This window comes from Chamaea fasciata, unplaced genomic scaffold (assembly GCF_029207755.1).
Source record: "Chamaea fasciata isolate MVZ Bird 193981 ecotype frontalis unplaced genomic scaffold, bChaFas1.0.hap1 SCAF_3, whole genome shotgun sequence".
Taxonomy (NCBI): domain Eukaryota; kingdom Metazoa; phylum Chordata; class Aves; order Passeriformes; family Sylviidae; genus Chamaea; species Chamaea fasciata.
This window is the reverse complement of record NW_027094088.1, coordinates 13803724-13831719: the sequence shown is the minus strand read 5'-3', so window position 1 is coordinate 13831719 and position 27996 is coordinate 13803724. Positions and strand designations below refer to the sequence as shown.

At 36.7% G+C, this 27996-nt stretch overlaps 1 protein-coding gene across 14 annotated transcripts in view; it reads right to left on the bottom strand.

Moving 5' to 3' along the window:
• The window catches only part of NRXN1 (neurexin 1), a 684323-nt gene that overhangs the window by 324507 nt on the left and 331820 nt on the right, over positions 1-27996 (bottom strand). For 13 of the 14 annotated variants that reach the window (XM_066178062.1, XM_066178063.1, XM_066178065.1 and 10 more), the window contains 2 exons: positions 19172-19345; positions 13539-13658 (listed from right to left, as the gene is read on the bottom strand). In XM_066178062.1, coding sequence (XP_066034159.1) covers positions 13539-13658; positions 19172-19345 — 294 coding nt within the window. Of the gene's footprint in view, positions 1-3150; positions 3231-13538; positions 13659-19171; positions 19346-27996 lie in introns of those variants that run through there. The other variant, XM_066178082.1, reaches the window with a different exon arrangement.

Sequence of the window (27996 nt, the reverse complement as noted above, 5' to 3'; positions counted from 1 at the left end):
TGAAAGGAAAGAGTTTTCAGAGGTGATGCTTAATCATGATAGCCACAATATCATTGCTTGCTTATTTTGCTGCCTGCAGAATTGATACATATGTTCTCATTAATTCATTGATCTCTCTCAAACATTAATATGAACAGACATCATGCTACAGAAACATATCCATTTGGGATGCTCTAAAACCTAGGAAAACCTCTTGGAAAAAGTGCACATAAAAAAAGGCATTGAAGATGAATAAGTATTTTGTTATTATCACCATTTTCAAATGCATCACTGATGAACTCAGACCTCAAATATCATTATATACTTGATGCTTTTCTCAAAGAGGTATGAATTATTGCTGCTAGTTTGGAGTTGACAAAAGTGTTCATTGTTATGTTGATGCTTACATATCCTCTACATGTCTGACACATTTTCCTTTAAAAGTTACACTCCTCAATTTGGTGGATAGCAGAAATGGCCTTCTGTATTTAACACCACAATAGATCGGATGATTAGTTTATTTGTGTCCCACTTATATCCTACAGGAACGAGTCCCAAACTCATCCTGCCTGCGCAGGCAGAAGAGCCATGGTGGGTGATGAGCAGGAGTGTACTTGAGAACCACAGTAATGACCCAGGTTAACAAAGTCAGAGCCAGAAGGAAACTTTAAATCTCCTTTTTGAGTCCACACTGTCCTCAAATTGTTTTGCTGTCCTCGAGGTCAGGGGCAGAGGGGACATTTCCTGTTCTGACAGTACTACTGCATTCTATCTTCTTAAGGTAATTACTCTGGCTTTCTTGAGATGTAGTGGATTTTGACTTAAGGCCTTTTTATGCCACTCCAAGAGGAAAAAAATAATAACGGTTTTAAAGTGCTTGAAAACAGCCTCAAGTCCAGTCATAAATAACTACAGAATTACAACCTAAATGTTTACTAAGCTGAGGGAAGAGATAAATCACAATATATCTAAACAGAATAAATATACTAATAAATAGAAGTTTTGGAGCACAGATGGCATTAGAAATAAATATCTTTGCAAATCTTTTCCTTTTAAAAGTTGATTTAAAGTGAACATAAATGATGACACAATCATATTTTAAGGACAAGTGTAGGTTAAATAATTTACATGTATTAAATAGCTAAGCCTTGGCCAAAAAAAAAAAAAAAAGCACCTGGATGGGACAGTTTATTCTTCATGATCATTAGACATTTTTGTTGCTCTCTGTGGCAGAGTGGTATATGGAGCTTAATTATTATTTTACGGTACTTTGTTCAAAAGATAAAACATATATATATATATAACTCTTAAAGAATTTTATTACTACAGTGAGATTTAGGATTTTAGGATACTAAAAGCACACGCAATATGCAGTGACTTCTGCAACTACACTGGAGTGGATTTCCATGGCTCTCCTTTGTGCCTTGGAAACACACAACCAAGATACATTTACGGGATCCCTGCCACCTGCCAGTTTGAGGAAGTTAACCACATGCTCCCACGGAATAATAAAGAATGTTAAGATTAAAAAGCAAATGAAGGTAAAATCCTAAAGGTCTTCAGGGGCCTCTGGGCTGTGTGTTACTCATTTTATCAAAATTACTTGCCCACAGAGATGAAGGTTCTTAGTTAAAAAAAGTCCATCTAATGAAATGCCTAAATTTTCACACAACTGAACACATGTAACATGCAACTCACATTAAACCTCACCTTTGGATTTATAGCTTTTTCATTTTGAAGCAGAAAAAAGAGCCAAATTGTTCATACTGTCAACAACACCAGAAACTCAGTTAAGAATTTTACTTTAAGAAGACATCTTAACACAGAAGTCAGAAAAAAAAAATCCAAAATGTTGTTACTGGACCATGGTTAAATTCTCCCTCTCCTTTTCTTATTCAAAACCACTCCCCCAAATGATACTGTAATGGAGTCATGAGAATAGTATTTATTCAGAATCGCTTAACAGTGATTCGAAGGAATAATTTTAATTATCTGTGAGAGTATATTAATCAAGAAGTTTTTGTCTTCATATGAGAACACTTTTATAATTCTGTACATGTTCACATTTTTACTCCCATAAATATATACACTAGATTTAATTTCAGAATATTCACATGAGAGAATAGCATTTGCCAATGTGCAGGTGCTTCTCAGTAGTCCATATTTCAGTTTAAATAAACCTAAATGTGAACAATGGCTTGTGTGAAGTTATCCTATGGAGTTCCTTCCGCACACTTTCTATTATTCTTAAAAACTGGAAGGTTTTACACCCTTAATACTTAAGATTACTTAGAAATTCATTTTAAACTACCCAGAATTTATCACTTGAGGTGGTACAAGTGCCAACACCTATATGCCAGGCTATGATTCCCTAAAGGCTTCCACATTCTTACTCCTTCTTTCTTAAGCTGTCCAATTTTACTTGTTTAACACAAAACTCCACTGATATTTACACATCAATAACTTAGTATGGCACAAACTGAGCAATATTAACCTCTGTTCCCACCACCCCCTCTCCTTACTAATTACTTCTGGCATATCAAGGTGAAGATGTAGCTCCCTAAGATCTTGGCTTAGGATGCAGAGCTGTCCTAAGAAGTTTATAAGTCTGAAATTTGCTCCAAACTGGTCCCCCCAAAGCCACCAGTTGTGCTGGTGAGGCTGAGTTGCACAATGTGATTTAAAAACATCTTTGCCATCCCATATCCACCATCATCCCCATTTTGGAAGGTACGTGGGACAGTTTATAGAAACTGAAAAATAAAAGGAACAGAATTCCTACTCTCAGAGAGTTTCTATGTAGGGTTACATTAGAAGGGTGTTAGGGGAATTTTATATTTCTACTGAAGATGCTGTTCCTGCTCTAAATGTAAAAGCCCTTTAGTTTTGACTTCAAAAACAGACATTTTCCAAAGTACTTAAATTCAACCTTAATCCTGACTTCATTCTTTCTAGAAAATTGGGCTGAGAAACAAGCTGAAGCAATTCCTTAGACAGCTTATTTATCTTCTGATCAACTAGTTAAAAAAAAAAAAAACAACCAACAAAATTAAGCAGTGCAGAAACACTCAAAAGAAATATCTTTTCTACATATCTGAATGTAGGAGGAGGTATGACTGACATCGAAGAAGGCCTCAAGAATCAGCACTTGGTTATCTAAAAGTCTCATACCTTTTCTATGTACCTCCCATGGGCAGCTCCACACAGCTCTGGCTCCTTCTCTCTTCCTTCTGCTGTTCCAGCTCACGTCTTCCTGTCCCTAGCTCAGCCACCTAACCCTGTTTGTCCCTCATACAACGTCTCACCCTTTCTGTCCCTCACACAACCTCCTGTCCCTTCCTCCTCACAGCACAGCCAGCAAACTCCAACTGACTCCCTTCCAGCTAACTCACTCTTTTATCACACCCATGGCTGTAAGGGCAAGGCTGTTCCCACTTGGTAATTAACACAGCTGCAATACAGCAGGGGCAAGATTGCCTTCTGCACTATCTCTGTCTTTCCACATGTGAAACTACAATACACTGCATTTTTGTTATAGGTTTACGCATCAGCTTTTCCCTGTTGTCTGGCATACAGTATCACACACAGGAAAAGGTTAATCTTCAGAGAAAATATCATCTCTTGGCCCTGTGCATTTGTTGGAGTCACACAAGCTTTCAGCTTTCTTTGAAGTTGCCTGTCATCCCAGCAAAGCTGCTTTAAGTAGTTCAAATTAAATATCACTAGTATTTCAGGTTGGTAGCAAGTAGAGGCAAGAAAGAGAAAAGCTTTGGGGTAGAATTTCAGGGAGAAATAGAATTATGTTTGCTCTGTAACATGTCCCTCAAATTATGATTTTTAAAACAGTTCTGGCCTCAGTTGTACAGAAATTCAGTCTACTCAGTTCTGAAAGTATCTGAACTTGATCTGACGTGCCACTATTGGTCCAGCAATTTGGAAACATTTTTCATTTATTCTTGGTAGTGCTTTCAATTACAGTGATACTATCATTTTGAATATTTCCTTCTATGAAGACTTGCCCCCAGGGTTTACAAAAGGAAACCTATTAAAATGTGTCCCCAAGGATTTTAGCAGGGAAAAAAGACAAGACTGAATAAAACAGGAAAGTCTGGAGCTCAGCACTAAATCAAAACATAGCCAAGGAGCCACACTTGCTACTGGAACAGAGGAAAATTCATGACCACAATCAATCTAAGGCCAAGCTAACATGTTTCAGTGAACTAGAAGATAAAATGAAGAGGGAAAAAAAAAAAGGAGAGTAGAAAAAATCAAAAGTAATTTCAAAATTTCTGTGTTTAGTTTCAAGACTGGGTTTAATACTTGAAGGAAAGGGAAAATGCCATGACCCTCTATACGACTTTGGATTTCAACATATTAGAACCAAGTCATTCAGCTGGTGATTTGAGAATCAAATTGTAACTGACTTTCAGTTTGCTGCTAGAAAGCATCTGTCCTGTCTAAATATCAGACCATTGACCTGATTAGAAGTTTTTTTCAAGATTCACATTATTTAAAAGGAAGAGAATTTTAAAACATCAAAACATTCTGTAGTGATGACTCCCTTATATGGCAAAGCAGACTCCAAGTCTGAGATGATTTGCAAATGGTATCTGTAAATATTAATGCACTTTGACATTGAATATTGCATATCATACATTTTAAGTGTCTTTTAGTGTGTGGATGTTTACTGTGAAATGATGTGCTTCTGAATATGTCTCTTTTCAATTCAAAGTGTGGCTTCATTAAGGAGAGTGATAACATAAAGCTTAGCAGCATGATCATTCCTCAAGAATTACCAAAAAATTGACATGCATCCTTATCACAAACTTTTAAGTGGGTTTGTGGGTACCAAACATCTTCACAAGCTTTAGCTGTTCTTCACCCTCTTTTCTACAGTTCAAGCTTTCCATTGACTGCTTTTAATACAGTCCTTTTCCCCAGCCTGGGACTTCATTTTGCAGCTGCCTTCATCAAGCAACCAGACACAAAAAAATCTTGTAAGATTCCCTCAGTCCTAGGAGCATTGCTTTCGTCAGTATTTTCTTCATACTGTTATTACTGACTCTGTTACCTTCTTTCATAATATCCCAGAATACCTAATCAGAAAATGGCTATGAAGAATTCCAAGCACAACATCAGTACGCAAGATTCATAAGCCTCAGTTAAAATAAAATATTGAATGATCCTAAACATTGACATTGAGAGAATAAGCATGCTTATAGATATATATGTTAAGAAAAATATGGATATTTTTATGTTAAAAAAATATGGATATTTCTTTTAGATTAACTGCTGCTCAAGTGGAGTGGCAGGCCTAAAGTGGCCAAAACAGGTGCAATGTCCATTCTGCAGCATGGGAACAAAATCATGAAAGCTGCAAAAATGTCTGTATAATGCATCCTTCCCTGTGCCTTTAATTTGGACTCTGAAACACCTCAATATACCTAGATCAGATTCAGGGCATTTTCTCTATTTTGGTTTTAATAGAAAGGTTTTCTTTGCCCTAATCTTCTGCAGGATCTGGCAAAATGGAATACACAGAAGACTGTGTCAAGAGACTGACAAAGTCTCGTTTTGCAATGAGCACAGGCATGCCTCATATGTGTGGAGTTACCCACTAGTTTGAATCTAACCCACCTATGCAGCTGTCAAGCCAGAGCACATGCTGAGGAAGAACAGGTTGCCTTAGCAACCCCAGTCTTGTTTTAGAGACTTCAGAAAAACTGAATAATTTTATCTTTCTGAAGCACCATTGTGCCACTGTGCTTAAATACCTTACCCATTAAATAGACACACATTACCAAACTCTCCATACACACTTTGACCTATTTTCATGCTATAGGTTATAGAAGACTCTGCTTGGGAAAGGTTTTCATCTTCTTTCTTACATCTGTGACCCTTTCAGCTGTCATCTATTAAAAAAAGGTAGCCCTTACTCATTGCCTTTTTGGGAGGGTTTGTTGGAAATGAACAACTGACGTCATTACAGAGTTTAAACTTCTCTTCCAGCTGTGCTGTGTATAATGATTAATCTAGCTCACAAAACAACCAGGTACCTAAAATTGATTTAAATCTATGATATTGTTGGGACGTTCAGAGAAATCTATGAGAAAGAATAATGACTACATATGACCAGTATGATTATTGCTGTGGATGGCTTTTGGCTACACAAATTTCAGGTCTGAACTGTACATAATATGCCATTAAACTGTAATAATTGAAAGTTCTAGAGAAAGGAATTTAATGATACCCAACAGAAAAATTTTAGTTCCATGAGAATATATTTAATTAACCCTTAATTATTTTCACCTTTGTGATACTGGAAACACTTCTAGGATTTGATTTACAAAATTATTATGCCATTAATAAGAGAAAGATATTATTGACATACCAAAATCCAATTTAATTACTCCCTTGATTCCTCCAGAGGTGGAGAGAAATTTGCAATTTTCTGACACTATATTCCATTTTTAATATCATGAAATAAAAAAAAATATCTCCGAGTAGGCCAGAAATGTTGCATAATTGCTTCTGTCTGATCTACAAGTACAACTATACCAACATATTCTGGCTATCTTGGAAATTCTTTTTGGCCTCTTCTGTATCAAGTATTCCACTTAATACTTTACTTGTTACTCTTTGCTAGAAATATTCTTGTACAAAAGAGCTTCTAGCTCTAGTAGCAACTAGAGTTGCTACTAGTAGTTACTTCTAGTAGCAACCACCGGACAACTTGTTATTATTCTCATTTTTTTAAGGTAGAGCTTGCAATGTATTTAAGAAAATGGAAATTCCTGAACTGTTTTACGAATGGATAGCTCATCTAACTGACCACTCCAGAATTTGTATGTAAACAAGAAAAAAAATTCTTAAACTTGTTCTCAAACTGGCCAGAAAACCATGCCTGTTCACTTGCATAATTCATAGACTGATACATCTTAGTAAAAAGGTAAAATTTACATACTTCCATATTTACATACTGCAAGACCCACATAAAATAGTGGAGAAAAAAACCCAACACAGTTGGGAAAATAAAGGCTTGAAAAATTTTGTCATTTATGCATCAAGCTCTATAGTTCTTCCTGAAGCACTATGTGCTGCCATATAATATCACAGGGGCCTAACAGTTCAAGGTGAAATCTATCCTGATTAGGTTTCTAATAAAAACAACAAAAAATAAGTAATCTTGGTTGACAGCCACAGGCAACACTTCCCTTGCACTTTTTACAGCTTTTCTAATTCTCTTAAACACCTCAACGTCTCTGCATTTTCAAGATGTGTATAAAGTCCTACTTCTTTTAAATTTTACAAAAATTAGGCCACTGATATTTGTCATCAGAAATTCCAGATATTCATTGTAGCGAGATATCAGAAAAGAAAAGCTCAGATAATTGAGATTTCTTCAATTAGTTCATTCCACCATCTTGCCCTGCACTGTAATTTTGTGCACAGCTCTCTTTATTTCTCATGCGTAAAGGGAGTCTCAGTGGCAAAATAATCATATGAAGTATTTAGACTGGTATGTTATCAGGGACAAATCTTTTTTATTCTCAGCTACTGGAGATGAAAATCAAATGTGTTTTAAAGTACACTTGAGGAATTTCCTATCCTTTTTCTTAATAGCAGGTTACACGTTTATTGGTAGCTAGCAACTCCAAAGTCTTAGCCAGGAATATGTAATATTATATTGGAAAGTACTACTGAGAGTGGATATTACGGTTAAAATTCAGCTTTTGGCCACTGGATTTTAAAAATAAAGGCTTTTTTATTTTGTATATCTCCTGCTCACACAAGTAGTATTAAGATAGATCTTACATTCCAGGTGTCAAAAGGTCCAAAAGATGCATTATCTATAACAGTTAAGTCAATTAATAAATGAGAAGGAAATTTATGCAGCAAAATGATTTAAATCCATCCTTTGTGTCATAGTGGACTGATAACACAAAGGGAGTATCACCCTGGTTTGCAATCCAGAAGGAAGACATTGTGAGAGGCCAATGACTACCAAATTCTCAACACACAGCTTAGAAGACTGCAAAAATTCAGTGGCAAATACAAGAGAAAATAATAAATACTACTATTTTTATACACTATATAGTCTGTGATTTTTTTCAAATGTATATGCACACATTGAAAACATTAAAGAGTGCAAGCCTCAAGATATCCACATCTACACTTGTGACCAATACTGAATTAATTACCTGCATTTTATCTGGGCTTATACATACTCACTAATTACATGTTCCCAAAGTATAAGACTCTCATAGAGTGGGAGAACATGCTTGTTTGGATCTGAGCTCTGCAGTGAAGGGTGTTTGTAAAGCCACCCATTCAATGCTGAATGATGACCCAATATTTAGAAGTTTTGTGGTTCAAATTGTGCCTCAGAATTACTTAATACACTCTCCAAACACTACAGTGAAGAGAGAATTTAATTCATTCTCAAATTTTTATCATGTCAAATACTCTAACATTAAAATCTCTCATAAACTTTAACTAATGTATTTATAAAGTGGCTTGTTTCTAATATCCTCATCAACAGTCAGAAATATACACCGTTCAATGTGTTCAATATGAAATAATTAGGATACTTTCTATGAAACCATACGTGTTTCAGCCCCCAACACAGAAAGGGGATAATGAAAGCTAAAACACACTTGGAGTTTAATCTGGTGAAAGCAGGTAAAATCTTAGCTGAAAGGTATATCTGTAATAAAAACAAACATCAAAAAAATCAAACATTTTATGTGAAGCCGTGTTTGTAATACTGACAGAGTTCTCTGTTTAAATTAGGGGTTTTAATTTTTTCTTGATAAAGAGTAAAAATAAAATAAAAAAAACCTTTTAAAAAGAGTTTTATACTCACAGTGGTTGAGAAGGTTGAATTCCTAGCCAGGAGAGACTGCATGGTGAAGCACTAACCCTTCAGAACCGGATTTTAGTGCAAGTGTTGACACAGTGTTAGCTATCACGAGCACAGCACCAATACATTATTCCTTTAAGGTAACAGACAGTGTTGAAGCTGCCTTGTAATTTGGCACAGAACACTTCTATACTAATGCAATGTGACAATGTTATTATGTCTACTATTTTCCATGCCATAATAGCAGCATTTGTTTCCATAAACATGCCATTACACTCAGTAATATGGCTAGAGTTCAAGACTGCCCGAGTAAAAACCAATGCAAACTCATAGAAAGCAGAATATCTCTTATGGATTTGTTTTGCTAAGCCAGAGTAATTTTCAACCCTATTCTTATTAAAATATATATACATAAAATATATTAAAAAAATTCCCTGGGAGAATACCTTTCACTGCATAACCTGCCATTAGATATGGTTACTATGTTCATGTATTTTCTCAGAGGCTGTAAGAACAGCCATTAACCATCCTTTTAGTACTGCCTCTTTATGATACCATTTGTAGTAAAAAACACTAGTGCAAGCTTTACATTAATCAGTGTAACACTTCCATTTATCACATCTAAAGAGCACTGGGGCCCTGAATCTCTAAGTGTCATATCACATCAAAAGAAAAAAATTATAAACTAGATAGCATCTCAGGGTCAAAACTTTCCCTGACACATTTAATTTCCAGCAGACAGGACACTGCAGCACACTGAAAGTTCCCATCTCTGCCACCATGAAGGCTGAGGGTCTATAGGCACTTCATACTCACTGGACTACTGAGATTTGCTGTACCTGACTACACTTTTAAAACTATAGGCTTCCACTTAGCTGACTCAGTTAATTTTCCATAGGGGTGCATTTCCTAAATTTCTCCTCCCCTAGCAGACACACAGACAACACTCTTGGACTTGGCAAGAAAACAATCTGCCTCACATGGTGTTTATTATTATGAGAGAACTTTAAAAAAAAAAAGATTTTCATTTCCACATATTCACCTCCAATAATATATTGAATGGCACAGGAGCAATATTTAATTATCACAAAAATTAAAGAAATATCTTGCACAGCATATTAGCAGAATGTATGATAACGCTTTCCAAGAAACCACTTCTTTCATTATTTCCTCCACACTTTCTGTTTTGGAAATTTCAGACAAGAATGATACACATGAAACATTTTCACTCTAAAGCCCAGGAAGGATGCATGTCAGATCCTTGTGCTCTGGGGTTACTATGGGAAACACATTGAAAATATCAGCTCAAATGCAGTAAGGTAATTTGTGCACATTTATGCAAATCACAGATGATACGGAGCTGGGAGGAGTGGTTGATCCACCAGATGCATGTGCTGCTGTTTGGAGGGATGGTGACAAGCTGGACAACTGCACTGACAAGAACCTCCTAAAAATGCCAAATCCTGCACATGGTGAGGAATAAACCCGCACATCAGGAAAAGATGGGGCCTATCCAGCTGGAAAGCAGCTTGGCAGAGAGGGATCTGGGCATCCTGATAATCAACAAGTTGCACGTGGGTCAGAAATGTGCTTTTGTGGCAAAAGAAGACCAACACTGGTTGTTGGTGGTAAAATGTTGCAGAAAGGTTCAGAGATGTGATCCTTCCACTCTACTCAGCACTGCTGAGATACATCTGGAGCACTGCCCCCACGTGCTGGGTTCCCCAGTGCAAGAACAACATGAGAACACAGGAATAAGCCCAGAAAAGGGCCACAAAGGCCATCAAGGGCTCTCTCCTATGAAGAGAGGGTGAGGAAGCAGGGGCTGCTCAGCCACGAGAAGAGAAGGCTCAGTGAGGATCCATCAATGTTTTGAAATACTTGATGCATGTGAGGTAAAGATGACAGATTTTTCTTAGTGGTGCCCAGTGACAGAACAAGAAGCAATAGGCACAAGCAGAAATATATGAAATATCATTTAAACTTTAGGAAAATATTTGTACTGTGAGGGTGAATGAGCACTGTGACAGGTTTCCCAGAGTGGTTGTGGAGCCCTCATCTTTGGAGAGCATGACCCAGACAACTTGTGAAATCTGACTACTCTGAATAGAGGGGCTGGACATGTTCCCTCTCACCTTGGCACCTTTATCATTGAAATTTCTGCTTAGCTATATCCCCTAAGAACTCGTGGAACAAAACAGAAGTGAGGTGTGATGTATTAAGTCCTGGCTGAGAATGAAACATCCACCTATCTGCACACCCACTCCCTCTTTGACTGTTGTTTTGTTCCCTCCTCCTTCATCTGTCCAGCATTCTGGCATGAATGGCACACTTTCTAAAAATGTTTACATAGATACCATCACCTTGGTTGAGGGACTAAGTACTTTTAACTGTTTCTGTTATTAACACTGACACTTATTTTTAAGTGGTCAGTTTTTGAGGTCTGAGACTAGAAAGATCTCTGTCCATGAAATTTTGTCATCTTAAGTATTCCATTTTATATAAAACAGTATATTCACATGTGAAGTGAGCCAAGGGCCTCTCTGAGTAGCAACACTGGGTTAAATTTGGGCTTCTGTCAACCAATGTTGCTCCACACACAATCTGCAATGGAAACATGCTCAGGAAGGTGCCTACATCCTTCCTGAAGGGGATGCATTTTCAGCAACCAGCAGGTGCTATTCCAGGCCTGTCACTGGAAGGTTTCCTCACATGAAGGGAATTTGTCTCATTTCAGTGTTGCAAAGTTTAGTCTGTGGTGTGCAGCCTGTGCCACTTCTCAAAATCTGTAGTAGCATTTTATCATTTCTCTTCTCATTATGCTCTTTCCAAACACAGCAGAGAGCAGACTTGGAGCATGCAGATGACACTGACACATCATTTTTCCTCCTTTCCAGCACATTTACAAAAATTCTCTCTTGTTAGATGGGCTTTGCAGATTTTTTTTGGTATCTGAACTAATCTAAGGAGTCAAGATAAAGCAGAGACCAAACGCATTGTATTTGCTAGACTCTGCATTCTATTACAAAACAACCATATCAACGATAAATTTATATTTCATGCTTGTGATAAAAGAAAATGTAAAAAAGATTTTTCTGGGAATAAAGTAAGTGTTTTTGGAAACCAGCTTCTAAAAGGACTCCTTTACCATCATCAGAAATGGCATATTGTGAAATATCTCAATTGTGTGCAATGTAGTCCATGATGTTGCTATATAAATGAGCATTCACAGGTAGATATCTTTCTTAAATAAGCTCATCAATTTGCCAAATTCATGCATTAGCTGTCACTTGAAGAAATAATTCATAGAATATTCCAGGTCCACACAACAATTAATACTCAAAAGTAATAAATTGAGTTTTTCCTTTGATAGATGCTATATCTGCAACTTTCTATTCGTGGGTTTTAGTTACTTCATAAACAACTCAAAAGATCACAAAACAGAAATAAAAATGTAAAAGCAAAACAAACTTTTTTTTCTTGTAGTAGGTAGGGGGATGAAACCTTAATGTATGCAATATGACCAATCATGTACATTGCTGGAAAGTGCAAACTCATTTACATAAAGTAAACCCAAACCTTTGCTCAAATCATTGAAAGGTTTTCAATATCGCATTTCATTTCTATCATGAGAGCAACTGTAGAGAAACAGAATTAGTTCTTTCATCCTTTCTGTAGTTTTCAAACTATGGAACTTTCATGGGAATAAATTATTAGCTTTTGCATACAGTTAATTTCCTAGCCTTGTGATAAATACAATTTGAGCCAAAAGCTTTTTAGATTATAAATATTCTGCTGGTTTTGGGTTTGTCCAAGATGGCATGCCTTGCTGTAGAGTGGAGAACCAGAACAAGACAGAAAAATCCAGAATATTTGACTAGGCAGTTATACAACACTTTCTATGATCAGTCATTTTTTTCGGATAAACATATATAAATAGAAATAAAAATGCCTTAAAGAAATTTCATCTTCATATGGGTATAACAATGCACATTTGGATATTACAAATGTGACAAATTAAAACAAAAAGTCAGCAGCTTACTTTTATCATTTACCATGGAACATTATGGCTCTTCCATTATTATTCCACCATTACTCCTGCATAATTCTATTTAGATCCATAAGATTAGATTGGAATAAAACTACATTGTGAAGCTGGTGAATCAGGACCCTTATTTTTGACACATTTAAGCTTTTCCTGGAAGACCAGATGGTTTCTGTGTGTTATTCAGATGAGATCTAAAAGAACTAAAATATTCAGCATGCTTTTATTATTGGCATGTTTAGTGTGTCACCTAAAGAAACCCACAAAGGGAGACAATAGGCCTTCTTTCTTAACTGTTTCACAGTAATTACAACCGTTGTGATAGTGCTACATTAAGAAAACAAAATGTAAAATGTGTTTTCTATCACGAAAAAAACCCCATTTGTAATATTTATGCAGAAAAGGGACTGCATCAAACAGGTAACCATCAGTATATTAGACTTGGAATCAACTGTAACATAGCCAAGTTCTGCCTATGTTTGATGCCGCACATTGTCCAAAATTTAGAAAGCATATTCTTTGTTCTTACCACAAGCCTTAAAGATTTTCACTGGGTTTAGCATTTCAGTTAAATATTGAATATTTAAACAACATAAAGCTGTTGCCTTGGAGGCCTCAAGTGTTCAGAAGGACATTTTTTCAGGTACTTACGGTCATTGCATAATGGTCCACTAAAGGAGGTCATGCTACAGTCACAACTGAATCCATCCCACTGCTGTAAGCACACGCCCTGGTTTGCACAGGAATCCTCTTGGCATGTTGTACTGGGGCCTAATGAGAACACACAAAAAAGGACTTGCACTTCATCTTCCAAATAAAGGTACTTCTCAGTGGGTCACATTGAGTAGTTGCCAACATCTCAAATCAAATGAGCAAAGAGTTACCAAGTCAAACGCACATAAACTTGCTGGTTTTGGAGCAGCATGTAACATTAAAAGGGGGGGTGGGGGTTTGCTTTAATTGTAAGATCACTATGTCAAACACATAAGAATGCACAAAATGGAAGCAAAATTATTCCAGGTACAGTGGGAATGTTAAATTCATTATCAGTTATTTGTTAATCTCATGTCAGACCATTAACTGGCTAAACGTTGTCTAAAAATTTCATTATTTCTTCCTGTAAATACATTTCAAACAGCAAAGTCATATGCCACAGGAATCAAAACTCTGAAATATAAAAGACTGGATAATGAAATAGAAAAATGAAACAAGATTTAAGAAATAAGAAAATGAAACTATGCTATTACAATTATTTTAATCCCACAAATTATTTTAAATGATTTAGATCTGAAATTCAGAGCAGTTTGGGATTTTTTGGCTGGAATGTTGACAGGAACTGATTCACATGCTTTAGGGATCTCATGCAGTTCCTTCTTAAAAGGGAAATGCAGAAAATCAGACTACTAATGAACAGGCATGCCAAAATGTGACATACACATGAAAAAACAATGCTACTCTATTTCTAGAGAATCATAACTAGACCACTGAAATATAAAGAAATTTCAAAAAGGATGATCAAAGCACTAAAGCAATCATTATACAAACATATTCAAGACTGAAAGCCTTTATGCAAGCAATGCTGGAAAATGAAGGTTCATTTAGCCCTTTGTTTTAGAGGTGTGAAAGGCAAAATCAGCAACGAAATAACACACTTTAGTTCTGAAATGTACAGAGCATTTATTGCAGAAATCCAACTGTGCATTGGGGGTTTCAGTCTTGTTTAATACACACAGGGCTATCTACCTTGCAAATCAGCTTTCATCAATGCAACTTTGTCAGCAAAATAAAAAAAGCAAAATATAGTAAATGTTAGTAAGCAATATTGAAATGGCAGCAAACACAGAAAAAAACCATTCAGAATAAAGTGCATGCTGCTGTTAAAGAGAGAAAGAAATGCCATATAATGCAAACAAATTAATGCTAATAGCCATAAATCTTCAGGCAAGCCAAAATAAGAAAGCAGTAATTTGCCAGTGTTTTACTAAAAATATAATGATTAATTGAGCTGATGACATGTAATGGAGAAAAATTAAAAGTGTGGGGTTTTTTCTTCCTTGGATAACTATGAATGCATTAACAGTAAATGCATGGCTGAATCTTGACTAGCCCTTTGTCATGTTCAGATACACTGAATTCAAGAATAATTAGCACCATCATCCTCTGTGGTCTGCTTTTTTCTAGTCCTTTCTCTGTGACTGGTGAATGAAGACTAAAATACAGACCCTGAACCACAGTTTACTATGAGCTCTCACACACATTTCACACTAACTCTTGACACTATAAGTAAAATTTTGGTTCTGGGATTATACAATTGTCCCAAATTATTTTGGAGGAGGCATACCAATGTCCATTTGAAACTCCCACAGCCAGTCATTGATGACAGGAAAAAGTTGGTCCAAAGATTACGTAAATAAATTAAAAACCACGTCCCAGAGAGAAATCCTCACAACCCTTCTTTTCCATTAGACCTTCAAATATCTCAGTGTGGGATTTTCTTCTGATTTGCCGGTATTAAAAAAAAAAATCCATATCAAATGATTGAAATCAGCTCAATGGCCCCTTCCTTTAAATGAGACACAGCTCAGTCTCTGAAGAAGGGCCTGAACAGTCACCAAAGTCACTGAGAGGGAAGGCAGGGTACACTGCATCCCTGTCTTGGCAAAATTATTACTTCTTCTATTTTCTCCTGTTAGGATAACAATAATAATAACATTACTAAAAATAAATACCACTATCACTTACAGCTGACTGCAGCAGGCCGACATTAGATAGTGTTTTCCTTTTCTTTGGAGTTCTGAGCCCAGAAGTTTAAACATTTGGGCATTACATCACCCTTTCTTGAGCAGAGGATTATAATGACAGAATCCCGTAGCTGACAAGACACAATTTTTCTCACCAGATTCTGCTACTCGGAAACTTTACAGAGCTGAAGTGAAAATATCTGTAGGTGTTTAAATGTTATATATTCATGGATTTATTTACACTTTAGTTATGCAATGTTGAATTTCCTCATCTTTGCAAAAGTAGAACAAAAGTCATAAGGACTTGAAAGTACATAAACTGCAGGACCTTGTAGGTACATTAGGACCTATATTAGGACACATATTTAGAAAAAATACAAATACAATCTCGCTAAAAAAGTGAGATATTCTTATTTGTATTAAATTGATTCTTAGCACTCTTGGCTTATCTATATTAGTCATTATTCTAAAATTGCCATCACAACTACCTTGCATATAAGCATTTCTTTTGGCAAAATAGGAATACTTTTCCCCAAGAACAGAAGATGACTGTGTAATGGTGGTAAATACTATGACATTTACCACAACAAGTTCATCTTTTCCTATATATATCTATTTATATATTGAAGAGCTAATTAGTAAAAATACTGTAATACTCCCTTCTCTAGCACTTTTTCTTTTTTCATATTAAATTTTTTAAATATTCTAATTTATTCAGTCTCCACTGCAGACTTTTTAATTGACTGAGTTTGTAATCTCCTTTACATTTGTCCTATGTGAGGGCTTGTACGCAATATATATCACAATAGGTATTATAAACTGACACGTAGATGTTTTACAATATATTATAAAAAAAAATTCTTATCACCAAAACTCTTCATGTATGTTAATACTGTGATTTTTTTCACAAACTACATTTTATATACACGTGTACACACAGGACATTTTTCTTAGAACTGTAGAAAAACTATGGTTATATCATACTTTATTTTAAGTAGGAAAAGGGAGTACAATTGATTTGACTAGAAGAAAACAGTGTTGACAAAATCCGGCTTTGGGTTTGCCATTAACAATTCAAAGAGCTAGTTAGCATATTTATCTTTCTAACCCTTAGTTTCTATCTGTTCTAGTCATTGAAAATTTGTCAACAAGATGAATTCAGCCAAGTGTAAATTATGTTTCATGTTCAATGATGGAGACATCTCTCTGCCTGTGGCTGAAGCTTCGAAATGCAAACCTTCCAACTTGCCAAAGCAATCCCATGGGTGGTCTTGCTAAAAATGTTTAATGCACTTGTGACCACAAAATTATTGAGAAATATTTTAAGTACAAAAATCTAACAGATAAAATTAATTAGAAGTACATTATGGCTTCATTTCCCCACCCCAGCCCCCAATATGTACCTGAAAGTTGGAAAATTCAAGCCCATAAATCTGAAAAACACATCCAAGTGCCTCACTTCTCAGGACAGATTTTCCAGAACCTGATGTCTTACCACTGGACATATACCAGTTGTCTTTGGGATTGAGAGGGATGGTGACTAACACTTCTGAAATTACTTCTGCACCCCTGTCCTGACCTCTTTGGACCTGATGTCTCAGGGGACTTCCAGGGCTTACGCATCCCATTGCAGGGTGAGATGGGGGCAGAACTGTCATATCTATGATGGAGACAGTCCTGGCTGAATACAGCAGCAGAGGTAGGAGCAGCTTGAGGCATGCAAGGGTTTTCTAGGAGGCATCTAAATTCACGAGTGACCTAAATCATCTTTTAGGTGGCAGAACAATTTTTGGACATCTGATTCAGTGGTCTGCAAACAAAAGACTGACAGATGGGTCAGACATGAGGACTGGAAGTAAACAAGTGAGATGGAAGAGATAACTTGCAAGGTTAAGCAGAAAGGTTGGAATGGGACATTTCATTCCGTGCTTTTAGAGATTTCCTTCTGCAGGCAGAAGACTTTTGAGGAGGCAGTTCTCTGGAGCTGGGCAGCACATCTGGTTTGACCAGTTTGTTATGTCAGGTGATTTTGGTGTTGGAAAAAACTCAATCTCTACCAAAAAGGACAATAGCTTCTTGGCTTTCATTAAATTGTTGGTAGCTTTATTAAATCTACCAGTAGCTGAGTTGTCCCTGTGGTTTAAAAGGTGAACTCACACACCAGGCCTGTGGCAATATTTCTTTGAAGTATAGAAAATTCATTTAGGAAATTACATAATTTCAAAAGAAGCTATGAAATTCATAATGGAATTAAGGCACACTTTGACTCTGAAGGGATGGTGCAGGGATGGAATTGCTAAAACCATTCAGAAAAGCAGAATCTAATTTTCTAAACTCAGTGGAAAACTAATACATATTTTTGAACTCCTGAAAGAAATACGCAAAATTCCCATCTTATATTTTTCTGTAGCTTTAGTGTCTGTTTCTATGTACTAACAATAGAACTTAGATTACTAACTAAAAGTAGCAGGTAAAGAACAAAAAAGTTCCACCTGTCCAAATGTACTGTAAGCACAACAAAAGAGACAGACTTTATCCACCAGGAAGCTTTATCTTGTGAAACTTGAGGAACCCCCTAGCTCACCTTGGATTTTTACAATGTCAATTTGCATGCTTAACAAACTTGATAGCAAAATCATTAAGATTCCAACTTGAAATAGATTTTATAATGTCATTTACACATTTTTCTGTCCAGAGAAGAATGGCACTTGAGAGAAGGGAGAACACATAAAATTGAACATAAACACAAAATCCAGAATTATGTGAATAAATTAGATATGCAGGGACAGAAAATGTATTCAAATTATTCCATAAACTGTAGTAAAAATAACATGGGATCAAATGACAGCTGGAAAAATAGCTAGAGATTGACACCCCTGAATTAGAAATACACTTCTAATTCTGTCCTAACTTAAATTTCATGGTATTCCAGATGAATCAATAAAGACATGAAATTGTGAGATAAAACATATTTTTCTGTTACTGATTTCAGATAGAAAAGTTCATATCAATACTAATAGGTGAGTAAAATGTTGAAGACTGGTATTAAAAAGTTTCATAAATTAGCCTTGAATTAACCAACTCAAAATGTCTGCTTTAAAATTGAAATTACTTAGCTAATGTCTCAGCATTAACTAATGCGTGAGAGTTATGAGGATATAAAGAACTTCATTGAAACTAACTGTTACAGTTGTGATCATAAATTAAAATATATCAGAGGTAAACAAAACATATGCAAAAAAATCTTGCCACTGGATAATAAGGAACCCACATTTAACATTCTGAAGTTAACTCATGCTTTCAGATCAATCTCTGTGCTTTAGGGCAGGCACACGCCTGTCTCCATAATTCTAAAAAACACAGCCTTTATGTAAGAAAGGGTCAAGCAAGATCAATTAGAAGCAGGTAAAATATAGTCTCTTGATGTATGGAGTGTAAATATCACAAAAACCCCTGCAGGATAGGCACAGTACTTTCACTATGAGATATATATATATATTTAAAAAAAAAAAATAAAATAAACAAAGCCAGAATATTTAATACCTTCACATCCTCTTTCTATTTGCCCATTGCAGAAGAGAGCATCTGAGATGAGATCAGGGAGCCGTCCATTCAAGTCAACTGATGCAAGACAGCCCTGGAATCCCTCCTTTGCATGCACCAGTTTGGGCAAGGATTTAAACATTTCTTTGGCCACTCCTCCAATATACAAATCACCTGTTGAGGAGAAATAAATATCAGATACAAAAAAGAACCAGCAGAACTTTTGACCCACTTGATCTTCTGGCCTTTTTGTGCTGAATAATAGATATGTCCAAAAAATATTCTTCAAAATAAATGTAGAAGAAAACAAGCACTGATAATGTGTATGACACTCTGGCATTGCAGGACTGTTTTTTTTTTCAAATGTAATGTAGACTTCAAATTTCTGTAGCTGATTGCTTAGAAGTACTTGAGAATGCTTTCCATGTGCCAGCTCACATGTTCAGGAAACATGCATCTGTTTCAGACAGGAGGATTAAATCACAGAATCCCCATCTAGAAACTCATGTAGCACTAACACAATTGTTCATCTGTTTGGTCCATATAATTGTTCATATAATTGTTATCAAATTTGTTCATACAATTTGTTCATATAAGTGTTCAATATTCAGGGAGGCTGACCACAGACCATGCCAGTGATGGATAGAGCACAGCGAGATAAAAGGCTATAAGGGAAGCACCAAGATCCACCCAAAGTCCATGTATCCAGAATCATCCATGCAGAAGCACACCAAGAAATAAAAGAGCCATATGAAAGGAGAAACTTAGAGATACCATTGTTAAAAATGGCAAAATGACCACCTACCCCTACTGAAATTTGTGGGAGCGAGGGGAGGTAGATGCCTTTAAAACAGCAACATGAACACTGAGCAATTGAAATTTTGTTGCTGAAAATGATTATAATGACAGACACTTAACAGCTTGCTCTGATGAACCTCAGGCAACTTACTCAGGACTGAAAACCAGTGCTTTTCTCCCTTCAAGTAACTCCTAGCTCTGTAACAGACTTACTTTGAAAGGATACAACTATAACTTTCCTCTTCAACACCGAGGGGAGGATGCTTTTTTGTTTTAAAACTATTCAGGCTCTACATTTCTTTCAGGTGTTGGGTGTGTCTGGCAGACAAAACAATCACCTTTCAATAGGAACCTCCCCAAGTGTGCCTCAGGTGTCAGGCTGCAGGTTTAACCAGGTGCTTTTCATACCTGCTGCTGACCACCTGCTGCAGAGAAGAACCTGGCTGCTGCTTGGCCAGAGAGGGGAAGCAGGCACAGCACGGTCTCTGTTTAGGCATTAAATCCTCATTGATGACGTATATTTTTTTCTAGAACAAATTTTCAGTGGTTTATCTAAATATACATTTCAATCTATATTGTGTTTTCCAGAACAACCCTCAGTCTGGCTGATTTCGGAGCCTCGGTCGCAAGACCAGGTGCACTAGTACCAAAGAGTATTTTTGCATCACCCTAAATGCAAAATTGTTGATTTCCTAAGTGTTTGCTGAGCTTTGTAAGCAGTTTTTACAGTGACAGAACACAGAATGTACTATTGCCACTACCCCATGTGGCTAGTTTTAATCTCCCTCTGATTGGTATAAATCACAGATACACCTTTTACTGGTTCTCCTGTCATATTTCTTGTTTGAAAGGGACTGAAATCTAGTGCTGTGTGTAATGGTTTACAATTTACCTGCAAGGAAATACCCTGAAACAAATAAATGTCTGTAGGATTGAGAAAAATCTTTAGTCACTAAGTATCATTCCTAAAATTCAACTGCATTTGAAATAGTGAAATAGAGAGAAAATGGAACACGCTTAGGAAAAAGCTTATTAACATATAAGCAATTTATAAGCAAATCAACCAAAAGTCTTAGCAACCTTTGTAGCACCATACACTAAGACACCTCAAGCTTTATCCATTCTATGTAGATAATTTGGAAAATAAGATCTTGCTTTCCTCTAGAGCTCTGAGGTACAATGTAAATCTCACAATCATGAGATTAAATATAACAGATTAAAATATGATGATCCATCTGTTTCCACAAATGGGAACTAATTCATTCACAGCAGAAAGTTTCCTGCATTTTTCAATCTGCTGAACTGAAAACGAAGTTAAAACACTTGTGTCACGATAAAGGCTCTTCCTCTGTTTCTCAGACGGAACATCTAGAAAGAAAAACCTTTCCAGGTTTCCTGGAGCTTTGTGCCTTCAGTCAGTGCCAGCTCAGAATAGAGAGATAATTCATCTCAACTGATCCAAATAGACTTATAAGAGGGAAATCATTCCAGAGAACAGTATTAAGAAAATCACTTCTATGATAAAAAAGTAAAACTTATCTATTGCACATGACATGTGTAACCTCTTTTTAAAAATATACTGCCCAAGCAACCCTTTTTATTCTGTGATTAGTTACATCTTCAAAACCACAGCCTTTCAAAATTGATTCCCCTGCTAATTCCGGATATCCACCTCTCAAACCTATTTAGACTGCTATGTACAGTCATGCAGTAAGCTGCCAGTTATGATGGATGGCTAGCAGAAGTCCAGGCCAGTGTGTCAACATATAAGCTGGAACTCAGAATATTTGCTCCTGAAAATATACATTGGAATACTGCCAATTAGGTGTCATATGCAGGGAAATACAATATACTGAGTCTAAATAAGCTGTATCCCTCCTGCGTACTTACAGTACCTTAAGAGTGTTGATAATTAGACTGATCATTTTATACTATTAAAGATACAATTTTTACAAAAACATGTTCTGGGTAATATTTTGTTGATGTTCAAAATAACTTTGAGTTTTGCTTTTAAAAATCAAACGTGCATGTAATTCATACCTAATACACAAATACATATCTTATGTATTGAGCAGACATACTGACTATTAGACTTCACCTTTTATAAAGTATAAAAATGCTTTTTTATGATTATGAGTTAATCTTCCCAGATTTAATATCAAATGTTTAATACCATATGTATTTTGAATTTACTGTTGCTGGCATGAAAAGCACTTTCTCTCAGACACAAAATTTTGCTAAGGAATAAGCTCTGGAATTAAAACTCAGAATTTCATATTTATTTTAAAGTTAGTTAATTTTTTTCACTTGGTAGTTTTTCTTATCTGCCATCACAATTTTTGCACTGTTACTTTTATTTCAGTTAATCACATGCTACTTTCATGTTCATCTCAATGAAGAAGTAGTTTCCAACAAAACTCAACCCCTTAGACTTTCAGACAAGAGAGTATTGCAGAAAATACTGCAAAAATTTTATCTCAAACATGCAATGGCAGCGATTCAGAAAAGATAAAAGATTGCCTCTGTTCCTACTAAGAGAGATCAGGGGAATCAACACACTGCAATACCAATTCACAGGTTTTCTCTTTCTCACTTCTTATGTAAGTACAGCTTCACTACCAGAAATTTTACTCCAGAGCAAATTCCTTGTTGTGTAGCTGCCTACTAACAGGTATGAATTACATGCAAGTTATTTCATGAAATAAGGTATAGTTCATCAGATCAATAATACAAGATTATGCCATTGCGTAAACTGGCTGGAGCCTAAATGCAACATTAATGCTACACTGCTACCCACTGAAAATGTGTAAGCCTAATTTCAGGAACTAAAGTTCAGCAGTTGCCTTCCTTGTACATATTCTCTTCTAGAGTTCAGTTTGATTTTTAAATGCATTCCTGAAAAAGTCTCATTTTTCTCATAGTAATTCTGATTTTCTTTAATTTATAAACTAAAATAGCCAGTTTACATAAAATATATATCAATTGTCACAGGCAAAGTTGAGGGTAGTAAAGAAGTAGGTGAGGTAATATAGTGATCCAAGATTTCCTTTTGATCACTGGAAAAGCTTCAAATAAAGCAGTTTATTTGAGAGCAAATCTCACAACTCTCTTTCTTCTTGTGTTAGGAGTCAATGCACAGGTTGTTTTTGGTTTTTTTTGTTTGGGGTTTTGTTTTTTTTTTGGTTTTTTTTTTTTTTTTTGTTTTTTTTTTTTTTTTGTTTTTTTGAGTGGGAGGATTCTTTTCTCTCTTTGTTTTTCTGAGGGAAAAAAAAATATGCTTCATGCATGTTCTCACTGGCAGGTTCATGGCAAGCCAGAGGAATTGGCTGGAAGGCAGCACTTTCACCTGCTCATGGCAGTGATGGTACCACTCAGTTATGTTGTAAGCACTGATAAAGAGAAGATTTTAGTGGGTTTAATTTGCATCTTTTACAGGTACTGCAGATCCTCAGTTATTTCAACTGTGTCTTTCCTATTTACACCTATTTATCTCTTTTTTGACTTAGACCTGATTTCTGCTTCAATAACAAGTAAGTTTAACACAGAAACAAATTGCTAGCTAATAAATTAACTTGAGTTCTCAATGTATTCATTATTGGAATCACACTTATGCAAAAGCACTCAGAACACCACACAACAGTGAGTCACACACAACTGTTGGTGAAACAAATGCCAAGTCCTCCTGTAATAGCTCATCTTTTTTTATCTCAAGCCTCTGCAATTCTTCAAAATAAGAACTTTGCAAATGCTAAACCAAAAAAATGTAAACCAAAGACTGAAGACACTGTTCTATTTTCTGACTAACTAACAGAAGCTATTAAGGGTTATTATCTGTCACCAGTGACATTGCTGACAGGTTACTTCACAGACTTTTCTCCTTTTCTCCCTTTCTGAGAATTCTTACACGATATATGCTGGTGGGCAAAAACTATTAACTTCATTTAACAGCTACCTTCAAACAGAAGTAGAGAGGAAATAGTTTTCCATGTGTTTATGATGGTAACAAGTGAATAAGAATACTGCTCAGGTGTGACTGCTGCACCTGACCCCTTAACCAAACCAGCAGCAGTTTGGTACAGGAGATTTATGACATCAGGGAACAAGCAGTTTAACCAGGATATAGTTTGACTTCTTTACCCTCCTAAATCTGTGCGCTTTGTGCACATATCTGCTGTTCATTTCTTGAACACCTTTGCTGCGAAAAAATGAAAACCATTAATTCAAATATGGTTCCATGTATGACTAAGAAAAAAAGAAAAATAAGGAGGAAATACAACAGGAAGGAATTGTGGCTTGACTTCTCCATAATCCATAAAAAATATATCTCTGGAATATTTTTATATGCCTGAACAAAAGCATCTTCAAATCCATCATCCTCTCCAAGAGCAGACATTCTCTCCCCCAACCTCTTGTTTTGCTGCTAGTTTTAGAAGTCCTTTCAGCTGTATTCCTAATTTCTCTTTCACTTTGGAAAAAGTTGCTTTGTCACATTTCTAATGTCACATTGTATTAAATCATTAGTATGGCTAGGAATGAGAGTTCTTCTGTGGTGTAGTAGAGAGGTGTTACTGCCCAGGAAAAAGATGGATAACCCTGGCATACTGTGGTGGATTCTGAAAACACAGCAGGCATCTCCACAATTCCTTTATTTGACTCATGAAAATACTAAGGAACATCTGGCTGTGGCAAAGCCAAGGTGTCAGGCACAATTTCTCCCAATTTGTTATTTAAAAATGATTAAGCGTAAAACAGCTTCCTCCCTCAGGCAGGCAAAGACAAAGGAGGAGCACAAAGACTGAGAAATGCCAAAGGGAAAGTCTAATCTCAAAAGAAAAAAGTGCTCACTTTATTCCAGTCTCTCCTAAAACAGATGAGCTGCTGCTACCAGATCAATGGAAATTGCTTTGTAGTATCTTAATAATTGCACTACAAAGTACATGGTGGAACTCATCCTAAGACAACCCACACAATCCCAGCTCATGATGTTTTTAAGGCAACTGAAACATGAAAATAAATTACTCTACACAAGCTGAATATGCACCGACTAAAAGAAGAGACACCTGGTTGCGAATTAAGGGCTGTAGTCACAAATGGAAATGTCAGGTAGGCATTCAGATGTCTTTGACATTCACTGAAATATGGGAGTCCACTTAGTCTTTATGACCTTCTCACCTCCCCAGTGTACAAAATCACCCACCTTTTCCACATTTATTCTGTGCAATAGTCAGACCACAGTGGAAATTTTTCTTTCAAATTTCAGCACACACTTTAGAAAAGGAACTGGGCCTGAACGGTGGATGAGTGGTCATTCTAGTGTCTCTACTCACCTTCATCAATCTTGAGTAAACATTTGCTCTTTGTTCCAGATCGAAAGTCGTTGGTCTTCGAAAAAACATTGATGAGACATAATTGCTCTTTTTTTTCCATAAATCAAGAAGTCCACAGTGATCATAGCCCATTAATAACTGAAGAACAGTTGACAAAGGCTGAAATGCTGCATCCACATGGCTTCTGCTGCACATACGCTCCAGCATATGGCTTTTCAAACCTACTTTGCAGCAGAGAATATGCACTTTGCTGTGCATTCCCAGGCCCGCTTGGTGCTAGAGCAAAGCATGACTGAATTTTGTCTACCACTTGCAAGGAAGGGCACTTGAGAGAAGACATGAAAATGTAAACTTAGTGTTTTATGTCCGCTTACACACTTCAAAGAGTCCATTCTGCAGCTTCAGTATTGATTTGTGGTTGATGTCTTTTGGTTTTGATGTGGTTTTGTTTTTTGTGGTTTTTTTTTTTTTTTTTTTAAGAAAAATAGTCTTTTCATATATTTTCTCTATTGGAGTGATGAATTCTGCCACTTTTAGACCCTCTCTCACCTAAGGAGGGAAAGGGTGGCTAGTTTACTTGTCCAGACTCTGCTGAGTTATCTGTCCTTTCAAATACTTCAGGCAAGAGGCTATGTCACCTGATGTGACAGGTGGTGGATTTCATCTTTCACATTCCTTATACTAATAACCAAGCAAGGCAAAATTTTTACAGGCAAATAAAAAGAAAAAAAAAATAAAGAAGAATTCCCAGGTTACCAAGTCACTCTTTTGGGAAGGAATATAGAAACTGATCTTTTCACCCCAACTCTACACTGTTTTCAGTGCCTTGCCCGAATACCCTATTAAATGTATTGTGGATAAAAAAGAAAAAAGAAAAAGAAAAATAAATCACCAGCACTGAAATGCTGACATTGTGGGTTTTCTTCAGGCACCCTTATTGGCACATTGTACATATTGCAGTTATTTGTCAAGAGAATTGAACTTTGAAGACATTTCTTTCCTTGAGTGATACTTGACTGTTCTCTTTACCATTTCATAGTAGGACTGCCCTGTAGTCCACACTGACAGAAAAAAAAAAAAAGGCGAGGAGAATTAAGAGGTTTCAGAAAGAATTTACAGTTGATGGGTGCACCAGGAACAGCATCTCAGTTTTCACTTGCCACGAATTTCCATGGCAGTCCACAGTGGAGATACAGGGGCTGCTCCACCTCCAGTCTCCTGATTCCGTCACACTACACGTAACTACACTGAAGATTTTCCACAGCTCCACAAATATTATTCTGACAAGAAACTTTTCCTTATGTTCTTCTGGATGTGCTGTCCACTTCTGCATGCAACTCTTGGTGCTCAGATTCCATTCTTATTACATTTTTTGACTAAGTTTAGTGCTCCTCAAGGATTACACAAATGTGCCTATGTTTCACAGGCAAGAAAAGCTGTGTCATAGGAAGTGCTGGTGTCATGATATGTTTTTATGTTAAATGGGTTGTTTTGTTGTCCCCCAAGCTAATACTTTAGTCCCAAGATGTCCCCCCTCCTTTCCCTGTACTGCTAGTACTGCCGAGATTTCATTCCCTTATTTAGCTGTCAATCCTTTCCTAACCCTGCCTTTTCTTCCTGATTGTTCCCTATCAATCTCCCAATCTTCGATACCTTATTAGTTGTTTACAATTCTCCCCTCCTGCTGTGTTCCCTTATTGGTTTCAGAATTTTAATGCCTGCCTAGTAACTCTCTCCTATTGGATCCCTACCCTGAACTCCCCCTCCCTTCCCCCCCCCCCCCCCCCCCCAGTGGTCCCTTAAAACCCACTGTCCTGCCCTGAGGGGAGGCATTTTTTTCAGGGATTTTTCCTTTAGAGATTCTTAGGTCCTAGCCTCTGCTGTGTCTTCGAGTTAAGTTATAATAAAGGAATCTCGGAGCTGGAAGCAAGGCCCATCCCGCACTCTACACTGAGCGGCTGGTGACTGCCTGGGACTCACGGGGCCCCGGGGGAACGTGTCACACCCCCATAAAGAGCAGTAACATTGAAGAGTGCCGCGACATGCTGGTGTGTGAGAAACAGCAACACAGCGTCCTCAGGAGATAAGGATTGAATAAACAAATGGAGATATTCAAAAGGCAAGTGCTCGCATCTGAAGACTTCTCCAGTCTAAATCCACCATTTCCCCAACAATTCTGTTCTCAAAAAACATTTTTTTTCCTCACAAGAAACTGTTGCACAAAAAGATTTAACAATTTTCTGGCAATAAAAATCTTCAGATTCCCAGCCGCTCTATTTCTCTCTGCTTTTTTTTACCCCCACTAAAGACTAGATGGAGAGCACTGGCATTGAAAAAGATTAAACAGATGTAAAACTAAAGCAGTCTGATTGTGCAATGGACTGTGAGGAAGGTTGGCGATGCATGTTAAATGGTAAATAATAAAATCTAATTGCCATATAAATGTGCGTGGCAATCCATCTCCCACATAATCAATGCTAGGCCAATTACTCTGTATGAGTGGGATGGCTATGGTGGAGAGGTGAAGCACATCAATGTCCTTCATTTCTTTCCTGTTCTGACCACTTCTGGAGATTGCATGCACCTCAAAAATAGACAAAATCTAATGAAGCTGGCATTTGCATGGCATAGCATTTTTAGATCTCCCTTCCTTCTGCTATTTTTTCACTTTTTGCTGTATCAGCCAACACATATTCTTAG